The following is a 14,082-nucleotide window of genomic DNA, read 5'->3' on the forward strand; positions in this document are numbered from 1 at the left end:
ATGCATTATAATCTATGCATAGCACTATATAATCATTGGTAATAGTTGGGGTTTTTTTTTGCAAGGATCATAGTGTATTATAAATCAGTAACCCCCTACTCAGATTCATTTTTTTTTAATCAACCAAGGACCCCATATAAAATAGAAAATATATCAGAGACCTAATCATGTACTTTCCTTGGAATAAACTGACATAACTTATTTTTTTCCCACTTCTGCTTAGTTATGTGAAAGAACAACACAGGACAAACACATTCGAAAGACAACAGACATGTATGAAAAATATTTGCACCATGTCAACATGATGTCTGCTAGAGTGGTGGTTCTTACATCGGGGTCTGGGGACCCCCAGGAGTCTGTGAAAATATTTATACATTTTTTTTTTTTTTTACAAAAGGCTTCATTATAGTCTGCATTATTTATTATTTATATACAATTTTATGATTATGCTTTTGTCCATCATTACTTATTTGCACTACTTCCCAACCACAAACAATTTTATAGGCCAATTATAATCAAGTCCAAGGTTTGGCCTATTATTGTTCTTATCTGTTCATTATACAGAAATTTCTTTTTATATTTTATATATTTTTTGTAATTTTTTCTTGTATAATATTTAAAATAATGCATGCATTTTATTTTTTTCTATATGCACTCAGTGAAACACACGTGTGTGGGACAATATGTATGTTACGTGTATTCTGTGTTGACAGGATGCAAACATTTTAATAAGTGTCTCTTTCTAATACACTTCTCTTGTGTTCTGTAGGATACTTCAGAGACAAAACTGCTTTTGAGTCCAAGTTTTGCTAAATATAGCAACAGCCGATGATTAAGTGGGAACCCTAATTTCACTTTTAGTCACTTTGGTTTTCCACTAATAGCTTATAGGAGATCACAACTTACACCAGAATTTTATTTTAAATCAATTTATAAAATAATAGGTTTTAGGAAGCTTGTCTTCTTCGCAGTCCTGCCACCTCCATGAGGCATACTAGAGGGATTTATTTTTAGATATAACTCTTGCCAAATGTTGCTTTAATCTTCACGGTGGCTGCACTTATGGGACAATGGGAGTGTGGTGGTGCTGCAACATTCAACAACACCAGATGGTATTAATTGAAAGAATCATATTGTTAAAAAAAATGTGCATCAATGCAAACATTTTGCAAGCTTAAGTGCTGTTAGTGAGGAGGATTTTCATTTAAGGTGTTATTTTACTTTTTCTTCAGCTGCCATAAATACTTTTTCCTCAAGAATATCATCCCACGGTGATAAGCCAACAAAATGAAACTCGGTAACAGTTCGCTTTAATAAAATTATAAATATGGTTGTGAAAATACATCAGTCAAATTAACATTTCAATTGTCAAAAATGAAGGATGTGGTGTTTTTGTGTTCAACAGTTCCCAAAGGCACAATTCATGAGTAGCTGATAAAAAATAATAACTGTAGATGTTTCATTCAGTCAGCGCTCACCACAGTCAGAGTCCACTAGTCTCGTTCTCCGTAACAGGAACTTTCAGGAAATGGTTTTCCCCAAGAGGAAGTCGGCGTATTCTTTCCTGCGCAGCACTCGGTGCATTTTGAAGGTGTTGGGCGACGTGTTTGAGAAGCCCATCATGCGCTGGCGGAGTTCCTTGAACGCGCCCTCTGCCACCAGCTGCACCCTCATTGGTCCGATGCTGCCTTTGATACGGAACGACTTGTAGACGGCCGAGTCCTGCTGGAGACAGATGTCCAACTGGAAAGGAAAGAGAAGGAGAATGTGAGGAAATGATCATGAAAAAAGAAAAAAGCAGTGCTGCTTGTTGTCGCTGCATGTTCGATTCATCTTACCTTGTATCGCTGTTCCTCTGTGAGGTTTCTGACACCTTTCAGCTCGATGAAGACCTGGTAATGAGGATCTGAACCGCCAATTGAATCTCCTGCAACACCACAGTGAAATATATTCATTATAGGGCAAACAGAACCTGACTAACATTCAGATCCCGATCAGACAGTGCACAGGTTTTGCAGTGAGAGGCGTATTTTTCCAGTTGCTTTCTGTAAGCAGTATGTGTTTTTGCTCACTGCTAATTCACCCTGGGCACTAAGATGTGTTTTAGACAGAGGGCCAGAGGTCAGAACGACTTGAGTTGAAAAACTTAAACTCAGAGCAAAAAAGCATGTAATAATGATAATTTTTTCCTTATTGCCCAAGCTGTCCTATTTCACCTCTTTTCTGAAGGCCTTCTGTACCCACACAGATCTCGGTTTCCCTGTGCCTAGCAACATTTTTTTTAATGCATGAAAAACACATCACATTGCTCTTTTTTTAAACAACAGGCTCAACAGAAAAGCAGAGCAGTGCGCCTCAGTCTGATCGTGCTCTCAGAAGCATGGCTGTGGGGTACGAGCAAAACATCTTACCCATGATGCCGCTCTCAGCACAGCAGTAGTCGACCAGCTGAGCTCCGGGCCACTGAGCAACGGCTTTCTTCAGAGCATCAAGGAACAACGACTCAGACACTTTCTCCCCTCGAACGCTCAACATCTGACCCCGTCTGACAGAAGATGGAGGGAGATATTTTGCGATATTTAGATTTTAAACATCTACATGCAGTACAGAGATGATAATCGGTATGTTAACATACAGTATATGTGTGGGAACACTGGGTTGAAATGTACCTGTACTGAAACTCAACAATGGGACACTGGTTGTGGAATCCAACTACTTTCACAATGTCTCCGATACGATATCTGTAACATAGCAAATACTATGGAGTTACAGGAGTGCCACGAAAAAAGAACAAAACTGTAAAAGAATGAGAAAATAAATGCAGAATTTTAAGGATAAATAAATAAAAGAATAAATAAACCTTGGAAATATAAAGGAAACAAAATATATAATAATAATTATAAATATGTTCATTTATTTTCACATTTGTCTGCACATTTATTTCTGTATAATATTTCTGAATACATCTTTAAATATATATTTGTTTGTGTTATATATTTTTCCTTTTCCCATTGCTTTTGCTTTTCCCAGCAATACTGGCTTTTGCCTATTCCCAAAACAGGAATAATAAGAATAAGGAAAATCAAAAGGTTAAAAATTCATTAATTAAAAAACAAAAATTAAGATATTTATATGCACAAATATATACATAATACAGAGTGCAGTAATGTAAAAATAAAGGAAAATGCTTGGAATCATTTTTTTATAGTTTGTTACTCTTCTTTATATTTCCTTATTTATTTTCCTAGTCCTTTACGATTTTGTTCTTTTTTTCTGGTACTCTTATGACTCCATATAAAACCAGCGTCATTATGGAGTCGGAGCACGGATCTTGATATTACACAGCATTATCAGACTTGAGAAGCTGCTCATTTTATCTTGATAGAGTGCAGTCAAGTGAAACCACATCACAACGCCAATGACACGAAGCAATTACTGAATATAATTTATCACTTTATCTATCTATGATTTGACAAAGGGGCAGTTAAATGAACACACTGATTGATGTGACAACTAAGAACAAGAAATAGACCTAAAAATGGCCTTAATTTCATGTATTTACTCCTGAAAAACATAACAGACATAACATTGTCAATTCATCATTATGCTCTTCTTAATTTAAATGAAATATGACCTGAAGAGTCCTGAGGCGTTTGTGATAACGAGCTCGTAGTTCTGTCCCTCCTTCACCTCCTCCATCAGCAGAGTGTGAGGCATCTCCTCCTCCAGGCTGCTCTCTGGCAGGAACTCGCAGAACATCGAACGAGGACACAGCATGTAGCGTCTGTTTGGCTCCTGAGGCCACAAGTTCACTCCTATTAGACCTGCAGGGGCCCGTATGTACTATTAGAGCAAAAACTACCGACCATAAATTAATTTCTTTTTCTTGAAAATGCAGTAACACATCCAAGCACTTACAAGCCTTTCATCTGTATTTTTACTGATTGATCACACAGTGGTTTCTGGGTTCCTGTGCAGGTTCCTACCTTCAGTAGCAGCGTAGAACGGCGAATAAAAAGGCAGTCCCTGGCAGTAATTCTCCCTCAACATTTCCCCATAGATCTGATTGGAGCCTGAGTCCACCGCCAGCACCAGGTGGAGGTGAGGCCACAGCCGCTTAGCAATCCCACGGAAGCCATTCTGGAAATGGGCCCGGAGCTGAGCCGCCCTCTCTGGGTCCGGTTTCATCAGAGCCTCAAGCCTGGACCTCACTCCGGGCTCCAGAGCCAGAGCGCTGCTGACCTTCCCTTGTTCAATGTCCTCTACGAGCTCCTGCCAGCGATCCTGTGGGAAGGAGTGGAGATGGGATGGAAATTACTTTTCTAATCCTTAGTTCATCAAACAAATTATCAGGGCTTTTCTTTCGGTCAGCAGGAACCTGACACCTGACTCAAAATTTAATCCCACTTTACTGGAAAATTTCCCAGTGGGTCTCAAATCAGGCATGCATGAAGGACACAGCACTAAGAACTTTTCAATGAAATCAGCTACAGAGTGCTGCTGCTAGGTGAAAATTTTGTCTCTTCAAAATACAACAACTTTTTAGGGATTAAGATGAGGCACTTTCTGAAATATAAAAAATATTATTTGTAAAATGATTCTTGATATATATTTTTTTTCTGAATGTTTCAACCCAAACTCCAAAAAAGTTGGGACATTGTGTAAATCATAAATAGAGATTTCTGAAAACTCCCTGAAATGTGGACTCGTCAGGCCACAGCACAGTGTTCCACTTTCTGTTAGTCCATCACAGATGAGCTCAGGCCCCAGAGAAGTCTTTCTCTTTGCATGGTAGAGTCATGGTAGAGCAACAAACTGTGTTCTGTAAAATACCACATCATGAGATATGCTGTACCTGCAAAGCACTGAAGGCATAGAAGACTGTGGAGGCAAAGTTGGATTCCAGAGTTCCCACACTGGGATCTTTGAGAGCAAACAGGAGATGCAGGTAGAGGGTGTCCTTCTCACTGGGAACCTAAAAGACAGGCACAAAGTAAACTGTTAAAAAATGGAAAATAATGAAAAATATTTTCAATGGCATTCAAATGAAAATGATACTCAGAATTTTCAAACATTGTCAATCAAACATAACATGTTCATCTTCTCGTAAATTGTACCTCAAAGGCGGGTGCTGGGGTGGTGTAGAGGTTGAGCATGTGGCGGGAGGAGGCTGGTGTGGAGGAGTTTGGTCCGATGGGAATACCCGCCTCAGACTGGCGAAAAGTTGGTGAGTAAAAGAACTTGGTGGTTCGCTGGAGGCTGTCGGTCGCAGGAAATGCTCTGCGCATGGCATCCAAACATACAGCCACTCCCTGGTGGAAATAAATATATATATATCGTTATTAGTACAGTTTTTATATTATGCACAACAGCTCAGTATAACACTCCATCATCATCAGCTTCACCTGCAGGAAGAATTCAGTGTTGGTGTCCTTGGTGCTGAGCAGCATGGCACTGTGTCCTGATGTGCCGGAGGTCATGGCCAGGATTAGTGGCTTCTCTGCGATGATCACCTTCTCCTCTCCTGCTGCGATGCGTCCGATGAACTCACGGTAGTGCTCATATGTGGTGATGGGGTGACGAGCACGGAAGTCACTGCTGTCTGAAAATTAACCATAAAAAAGTCTGTTCATGGGTCTTTACAAGTCATCTCACTTTTCATCATTTTGAAATCTTAACTGATGAAGAAGATGACATGCGGTTAATAGCTCAGCAAAGCAAGTAAGCAGAACTTTGTGTTGTGATTATTTATGACACATACTGCTCCTGAGGTCAACAGTGAACCTTCATGCTGATTTGGTAATAAGGTTGTGATGAGATGATGGTGTCTGAGGAAAAGAATGAAGACAAAGGTCTCATCGCCTAACCTTCCAAAATACACCTTTCAACCTACAATATATTCAGGTAAACGCTGTACGAAGACAAAATATTTAACATTTTAATCTAGGGATTTCACTTTCTACAATCCATAATATCATTAAAATATTCAGAGAAATTGCTGCACATAAACCAACACTGAATGCCTGTGACCTTTGACCCCACAGGCAACACTGCATTACAAACCCACATAATTGTAAAAAGGCTGTTATGACATGTGCTCAGAAACATTTCAGGAAACTGTTGTCATTAAAGACAGTTCACTGTCTACAAATGCAAGTTAAGAATCTACCTTGCAAAGCAAAAGCATAAGACACTGCAGCAGTCATAAGCAATCCTTTTATAAAATAACATAATTAACTATGTAATATTATAGCGGGTATGGTAACAGTCCTCAGTAATTTTTATTGTTAAACTGGAATATTTGATATATTGTTGAATCCCTCATGTTTGTGTTTAGTGCCTTGTCAAAGATTCCTCGAGGGGGAGGGGCTGCTCTTTCTTACATCACAGCAAGACAGAGGACGAATCAGTGGCACAATTGGTTTTACAACACATGCAGGTGTTTGTACTACAAGTCTAATGTACAGATGTACACCCACAATATGCTTTTTTCTTACCTTTAATTGAGGTGAAGTCATACTGTCTTCCATAACACGTGTTTGTGTTTTTACTCAGGCGCTTCAGCAGAGTCTCCTCCTGGACTAGCTTCACATTAAGAGTATCGGCTTCAAGTTTCTTTCTCTGCCGCCTGCCCAGCCAGCCCACTCCCTTCACCGCCAGGTACTGACTGAGCAGACTGCTTAAAGTCCGCTTTTCACCCTTCATCTTCGAGCTTATGTCCCTCCAGAGGAGCGCCATCCCGGTCAGAGAGCAGACACCGAGGGCAGCGGGCAGGGCAGGCGGCATCGCTGTGGAGGGGAGCCCGGTGTTACACAAGAAACATGGGAGACAGAGGAGCCAGGTGGAGGCGCTGTTAGCCAACATCACACCGTTACCTGTTTCATCAACAGTTAAGGCAGCTGACTGTGCACTGTAGTTACATCAGGTTATCGTTGGCTACAGCCACACTTTACACATTTAGCTTCATGATACAACATTTAAGCTACTTACCCTGATTTAGACCAATGATGGCGACGACAGCCGATAAAACCGCAAAACAAAAAGGCAAAGCAACGCGAAGCCAAGAGAAAGCCATCTAGAACCAACAACGTGACCTAAGGTGACTGGGTTTTTAATTGTTTAGACAAATAAAAACGTTTAAGTAGCTTTTAAGTGACAGTAGAAGAGCCTGAAGTTTTGGTTTCGCAGGCGTTTGAACTGCTTCCGTGTTTGGGTCCCAGCCTGCCGCGCTGATTGGCTGACTGCAGGATGACGTAGGCCTGTGTGCTAAACACGCACCCAAAACGGAAAGGTACTAGCTAGATTAATAAATAAATAAATAAATAAATAAATAAATAAATAAAAAAATAAATAAAAAACATGAATTAATAAAAAGTGAGGAAGTTGGTTCAAATTTTACTGTTTATAATTTTCCTGTAAATTCCAAATTATTACCCAACTTTATTCACTTTCTTAATGATATTCATCTTTATTTCAGTTCTTTATTAAAGTTGCAAGTAAGAGCGCAACAAAGGCTGAAATTGCTTGAATGTGCATCTTTTGTCTTTTTCTTCTGCATGTTGATTTATTTCTATTAAGTGTAAAGAACCTGAAAAAGCCAAAGCAGAATTTTGGGGCGGCTGTGAAAAAATCTTTTTAAAAAACTATTTGCCACTTGACACACCGTGTCCATGATTCATTATGTAAACTGCAAAACATTTATTCACAAATATGAATACAGAAAAATATTGTTGTGCTTCCTCTTACTGCCATTGAACATCTGGTTATTTCTGGTAAGGTTTATCTTCCTCTGTAGGTGGCACTACTGTAAATGGTTTGCAGTTCCAATATTGTGTTGTTTTGAAAACTTAAAGTTAAGCCCTACAACCTAAAAAGCAGTGGATGTTTTTCTGCTTGGACATCATGGTTAAACTCAGTTAAACATGTAGATTCAAATCTTGTATATTGTGCATTGTGTTAGACTTAAGCATAACACTGGAGCACTAAACCTCCTGATTGCCACCATGTATTTTGCACACTGAATCCCACTCTTACACAGTTTTGACAGGAGGTTCAATTATGTACAATAAGTGTGAACACTTGTGGGGGTGGTGAACTTTGAATTATGTAATTAATTAATAAATTCATGAAACAAAAAACAAATATCAAACCACAAACTCTTTCAACACGTGTACAAATGCTTCAATTTTAAAAAGCTCAAACATTTTGTAGATGTAAGCACAAATGAACAGATAGTCATAGTCGATATAATCATTAATTTATTATTACTTACTTGCAGTATGTGAAAAGTATTTGTTTGAGCCTATGTTGCCCTGGAAATAGACAGACTACTGGCATAATTTCTTGTATTAGATACATAATTTACTAGGTCTATGATAACTGATTTGAAAAGCAATGTGAGCATCAGAGCAGTGACACTGGGGGTCTCATCTTGAGCTGCAGAACATGTAATGAGTCCCTCTTGCCTCTGGCGGTACATTAGTCCACAGAAACCCCTTCATCTGCTCTCCTCCCCAGAACCTGCACAGATCAGAGACAACACTGAAACCTTTGATGCACTGCAAATGCCCCATCAGAGAGAACTGCAGCTCTGCTCACCTGTTTCATTTCCACGGTGACAGCTAATAATGAGAAGAGCACAGGACAAATTATGAAATGATGAACACATGATCGCGCTTATTGTAGCTACACCTCTCTGGGACTGACCTGTCCAGTAAGAAGAAGGAAATGCTGGAGGTCCGTTGACAGACGCACCATGGAGCAGCTCCGCCAACCACGACACCTCAGCGGGGTCGTCAACGAAAAACTCCTCTGGTTCATCCACACAAATCTCAAACTCTGCCGCAGTCAACACAAACACATGCATTCTTAATAGATATTGTTGATTTACCGCCAAAAATACCACAAGTAGAAATATTGTGGTTCACAAAACTGTCTTGATTTGGCCTATAATTAGCTGTAATCATCAATTATCATGTGTTCAAGAAACCTTAAGTAGAATATAGTATACTAGATTGGAAATACAAAATGACATTAATTTTCTCCTTTCAGCTGACCTGTGACTGAGACATTATCTTCCTCCTCATCATCCTCTTTGGAACAGACTGTGGTCATTTCAACTGCAGCGCTGCAGTCAGACATGGATGATGCGAGGCTCTGGAGTCTGTGAGTTAGACGGTTTGTGTCACAGATGTAGGCCTCTTTGTGGAACTGACAGGCTACAGAGAGAGATTAACTTATGGTTAAGACCTTTTTTTCTTTCACTAATTCATTTCTAAATGTCCGTAGGTTAAATGGCATCAGAATGCTCACAAGTGAAGCCAAGTTATCTCAGAAGTGACAAAAATAGGAAGAAACCTGTTCAACCTGCTGCCATCTTGCAAGAGATACAGAAGTATCCACTCCCCTAACACCAGACTTCACATCAGCCTCCTCAATTCATCATCAGCATTATTTCTATTATTTCTTGAGATGAAATACTCATGACAAAATTCCATGGACAGTAGAGAAGAAGAGTTTGCTGACCCTCCATGTCTTCCAGCTGTTGGATGTAGCTGAGTGCATCTCTGGTGTTGATGTGGAGCCGGTGACTGTTTCTGAGGTGCCTCAGGACGTGTTTAGAGTGGAAGGCTGAAGGAGTGTAAAACACGAGCTTAGAGAGGCACAGAGAGCCGACTGCACAGATTTCAAACCTGCAGCCCTGGAGGGGAAGAGAGAGGGAAAAGTGTCACGAGTAAAAGTCCAGCATTCAATGCAGGAAAAAAGTATTTCCTTCTGAAATGTGTATGTAAAAATGCATAAATGTATAAATTTGTGCCTAGGTGTGTATGTGGGCTTTAGGACCCACCTGGAAAGTAAAGCGGTCGACATCTGTCCACGAAAAATCATACAACAGACATGGCTTTCCTTCCACCTCCTTAGAAAATAAAATCAGTTTACACTCGTAAAATAAGCAAACTCAGGGGAAAATGTGTTAAGAAGTTCCAGAAAGTTTTTCATCAGGTACATATATAAGTCAAAATGCTTCAGGAATCAGTATTTATATGCACCTGATAAATATGGACTCCTTTCAGTGCCACACCAAGAAGGATTGAACTTCTCAGCTCTTTCTTCTCCTGCAAAGAAAATAACAGATAAAGAAGCTGAGTCTGAAAAGTAAAATGTGAGCTCAACATGTGTTGCAAGAATATGTTTTTATGCTATGACAACAAACAGCCTCACAACTGCCTGATTTTCTACTTTTGTCTACTTCATACAGCGTTCTAGTGAGTTTCTTTGGTTCTTAGAGTGTGACCGACCCGTCTCATCCTGTAGAAGGTGACTGCTCCGTCCTGCAGGCTGCAGGCCTCTTTTATAAACTGCAGGATGGCTTGGCTGCGTGACAGCCCTCTCAGCTCGATGTGTAACACCGGGCAGTGCTGGAGCAGGAAGTCTCGTCCACGACGCTTTATCAGCTGAAGACACAAGCAGGTTACTATATACACAAGTAGATATTGTTAGGATTTCTAAGGTTAGGTCCACTTTATTTTACCCAAGAGGGAAAGTAATCCTCAGGAAGAAAGTAATGTCTGTGTTTCCTCTCCTTCTCATCATCATCATCATTCCCCTCACTCTGCTCCAGATCTCCGACCTCAGCTTGAAGTGCAGAAGCTGCCAGCTGGAAGAACAAAGCCTCCTGATGGCGGCTCTGTGAAAGCAGCACCTTCTGCCTCAGCTCAGCGTAGTAGAGCTGCTGCACTTTGCTGCTCCTTAAACAATAAAATTAGTTGTCACAAAGGTTGTTACAAGTTACAAAGGTTGTCAGGATGTCACGATCATTATTAGAGAAACCATACATGATGTTAAGACACAAAAATCACACAAGGTGCAGTGAGCAGCAGAACATTAATGGTTTGTATTTGTGCAGACAGCTGAATATTCCTCAGAAAAAGATGCTGGAGGGAGACCAACTCACAATATCAGCCGCCCACTCTCTACATAATACTGCACTCTCAGGAATAAGATGAATGGGATCTGGAAATGCAGAATAAATATTTCAACAGAGTCAAAGAGAAATGTTGCTCACGATGAATTCTGCATTTATCCTCTAGAGAGTCTGGTTAACATTTGAAGAAGCAAACAGAAATCATGTAACAAAACCTGTTATTTATTAAGTTACAAGTTGTTTAGTTTGCACAGAACATCTCCCCAGACACAAGGCAACAAACTTTACATTATGACAGTAAGTTCAAGAGTTCACTGAGGCGCACTGTACTGTTAGTAAATCTTCTCAAAGGGATTTCACAGTTCAAATATGAAAAGAATAAAAAACATCTCACTGTTGAGGATCCTCTGTTCCATCTCCTGCCAAAGTACTTGCTCAGCTTTTGCTCCAAATCAAGAAAGAAGTACTCATTATCTAAGGAAAAATGACAAGACAGAAACTGGCTAAATTTGGTGTTGGTGTTGGAATGTTAAACAGAAAAGTGCCAAACAGTGTTTACAAAGGTGACCAGTGTATGTAGCTGTATCACAGTTACTCAACAGAGAAGTCTGATTTAGTTGAAAAAGCAGAATCGATCCTGTCTGACTGCACCCACTCCCTGCACCGACTGCCTTCAGGTTCTCACTTAAAATACCCACAAGCCAAAACTAAGAAATATATAAACACACATTTATACCCTCAACAAATATATATCAACTCAACTTCTCAACCATGTATTTATAATTTTAGAAGCACTTAAACATAGAGTACTTAAGTCCCACCACTTTTTGCTCGGTGCTCCAACAGTCGTGGAACTTGCCAGAACGTTGGTCATCTGTCTCCTTTTCTATGTGTTCTATCAAAATACGTTTTTCTTTCCAACACAGATGAGCCAAACGCACAGCAAATCTAAGTGCAGGAAACAAGGAAAATAAATGTATTTCCTTGATACGAAACAGGAAAGGAGAAATTTGACCAAGGTTCCAAAAGGGGCGGGACTTAGGAAGGGTCAATTGCCCCGTTCAAGAAGTTCTACTTGACTTCTACTTGACTTGAACATAGAAGAGAAAACAAGGCCCTGACATCCTGTAAGTTAATTCATTACCAGCAGCCTCCCAACATTTCAGCATCCCACAATAAATGAATTCAAAACATTTTCTCTAGAACTCCCACACAGACACAGACTGACCTCTGAGAACCGCCAGGCCGAAGACTTGGAGCTCACTGACACAGAGCTGCTTCAGCACACAGGTCATAACCTCGTGACCTCTGGCTCTCACCTGCAAAACATACAAAACACAGATCAAGAATAAATATATAAAAGTACATGGTACATTCAGAATCAGATAGTTGTTTGGTTCAACATTGATATACAGGAAATTCCTCCCTGAAAACACAACATTATCATTTCATTGTGTAGTTACACATTTAATATTTTTATTGTTACAGACAGTCGGAATTTAAAGGATTTACTTTATGTATTTCAATTATTAAAATGTTCAACCATCTTCCCTTCAGGATTCATCTAGAGTTTAATTATTTTGGGATTAAGTGAGATTCCATTATGGTAAAAACACATTTTCAGAAGCTTTTTCAGCTCTGCTGAGTAAAGCAGTGTGATGAAGTACACTTAATACTTCCAAAAATACAATACAATCACATTTAAATATAGGTCCTGTCTTGGCACACTGGTGACAGCTTTGTAAAATGTCCAGTATCAGTCATGGGATGTTGCCATGAAAGAAATCTCTATTAATGTTTAAGTAAATCTGGAGTCTCTACATAGACTTTCCAAGTGATGCATTAGAATCAAAGACTGAATAATCATCCCTGCTACTCACCCTGACAGTACAGTCCAGATGTTGCTTGTTCGGTAGAAGGATGCACACTTGTCTTTTCTGCGTTGTCCACATGGTGACAGAAGCTTCAGGTTGTCTCAAGTCTCCATATATCCTCCTCCTGTCCTCCCATGAGCCAACCAAAACAAGTCAATCCTCCTCCCTGTAACCGTCCATGTAATGACTTCTGAACAGAAAAGCATCAAGTGCTCACACTGCAGACGCTGCAACCAGATAATGTTTGGCATTTTGCTTGAAAAGTAGTGAAAATGATTTCTTCTGTCTATGATTGTTGTTTCATCTCTACTATGGTTTGTACTTTGCTATAAATGATAACAGATTCTTCATGCAGAGATGTGTTTGCAGCATCTGTATAGACATTATTTCTGTAATATTCTTGTTTATAAGTCTTGTAAATGTTTTATCATATTTCAATAACTAAAAATATTTTGTAATTATACAGTAATTACACGGAGATTCCTAAATTTTGCACTTTGAGAATGAAGTCAACACTGAGAATAAAGTTAAATGTTGAGAACTCAAAATGTTGTTTCAACTTTACTCTCAACATCTTGACTTTATTCTTGACATTTTCACTTTATTTTCTACATTTCAAGTTGACATTTTGACTTAATTCTCAAAATGCTAAATAATAGAAAAAGAAATACTTCATCCTCCGATGTATTTTTTTTCTTACACCTGGAACTAATAATGAAAGTTCTCTTTATTCTTGACATTTTTTACTTTATTCTCGCTATTCAAAATTAAAAAAAAACTTCCCTCTCATTTTTCCTCCTAATACTAATAAACATTTACTGTCACAATAAATACATAAACAAAAAGACAGACAACAGACCATTGTTAATCTATTATTAATTTATTTAAAAACAAAATCCAGTAATGCCAATTGTGCTTTGCTCTGAGAAAGCAAGAACAAAAAACGTGACACTTTTTTTTAGTAGCTGGTGATTCTTATAGTAACCACAAGTTCTCTGCTCTTGTGTGTTTTGTTTTAAGTTACAATCTACAGTGCTCTTTTGGATTCCCACACGAAATAACCTTTGTTAACATGCACAAAAACAGAACAAAAACACAACCAAAGAACACTACAGTGCATTAAAAAGGCACCTGCTCCCCGGATACAGGCATTTTTCTTTTATCCTACAAAGTTACATAGTTGTAGAGGGACGTTGTTAATGCAGCTTCAGTAGCAATGAGTCTCAACGATCCCCATGAGCTTTATATCTGTACCGACCACAATATCACATTGACCTTTTTGGG

The 14,082-nt window shown here is 39.2% G+C and overlaps 2 protein-coding genes across 2 annotated transcripts; both read right to left on the reverse strand.

The window, feature by feature from the left end:
- Positions 1-1,293: 1,293 nt before the first annotated feature.
- On the reverse strand, positions 1,294-7,293 carry ghdc (GH3 domain containing). The gene is made up of 11 exons (XM_084741212.1): positions 6,991-7,293; positions 6,498-6,788; positions 5,406-5,602; positions 5,118-5,312; positions 4,856-4,975; positions 3,987-4,284; positions 3,635-3,824; positions 2,670-2,741; positions 2,412-2,545; positions 1,839-1,927; positions 1,294-1,743 (listed from the first exon to the last, which is right to left on the reverse strand). Exons 1-11 carry the CDS (start codon positions 7,073-7,075, stop codon positions 1,522-1,524), a joined length of 1,893 nt encoding a protein of 630 aa, XP_084597338.1. The 5' UTR covers positions 7,076-7,293; the 3' UTR covers positions 1,294-1,521.
- Positions 7,294-7,664: 371 nt separating this feature from the next.
- On the reverse strand, positions 7,665-13,102 carry LOC146312070 (FERM domain-containing protein 6-like). The gene is made up of 13 exons (XM_084741213.1): positions 12,805-13,102; positions 12,153-12,243; positions 11,319-11,398; positions 10,955-11,013; positions 10,532-10,748; positions 10,299-10,454; positions 10,050-10,115; positions 9,848-9,916; positions 9,526-9,700; positions 9,057-9,218; positions 8,707-8,838; positions 8,599-8,621; positions 7,665-8,520 (listed from the first exon to the last, which is right to left on the reverse strand). The coding sequence occupies exons 1-13, from the start codon at positions 12,874-12,876 to the stop codon at positions 8,479-8,481; spliced, it is 1,344 nt and encodes a 447-aa protein (XP_084597339.1). The 5' UTR covers positions 12,877-13,102; the 3' UTR covers positions 7,665-8,478.
- Positions 13,103-14,082: the final 980 nt, after the last annotated feature.

This window comes from Lutjanus erythropterus, chromosome 17 (genome assembly GCF_056507025.1).
Source record: "Lutjanus erythropterus isolate fLutEry1 chromosome 17, fLutEry1.hap2, whole genome shotgun sequence".
NCBI classification, from domain to species: Eukaryota; Metazoa; Chordata; class Actinopteri; order Lutjaniformes; family Lutjanidae; genus Lutjanus; species Lutjanus erythropterus.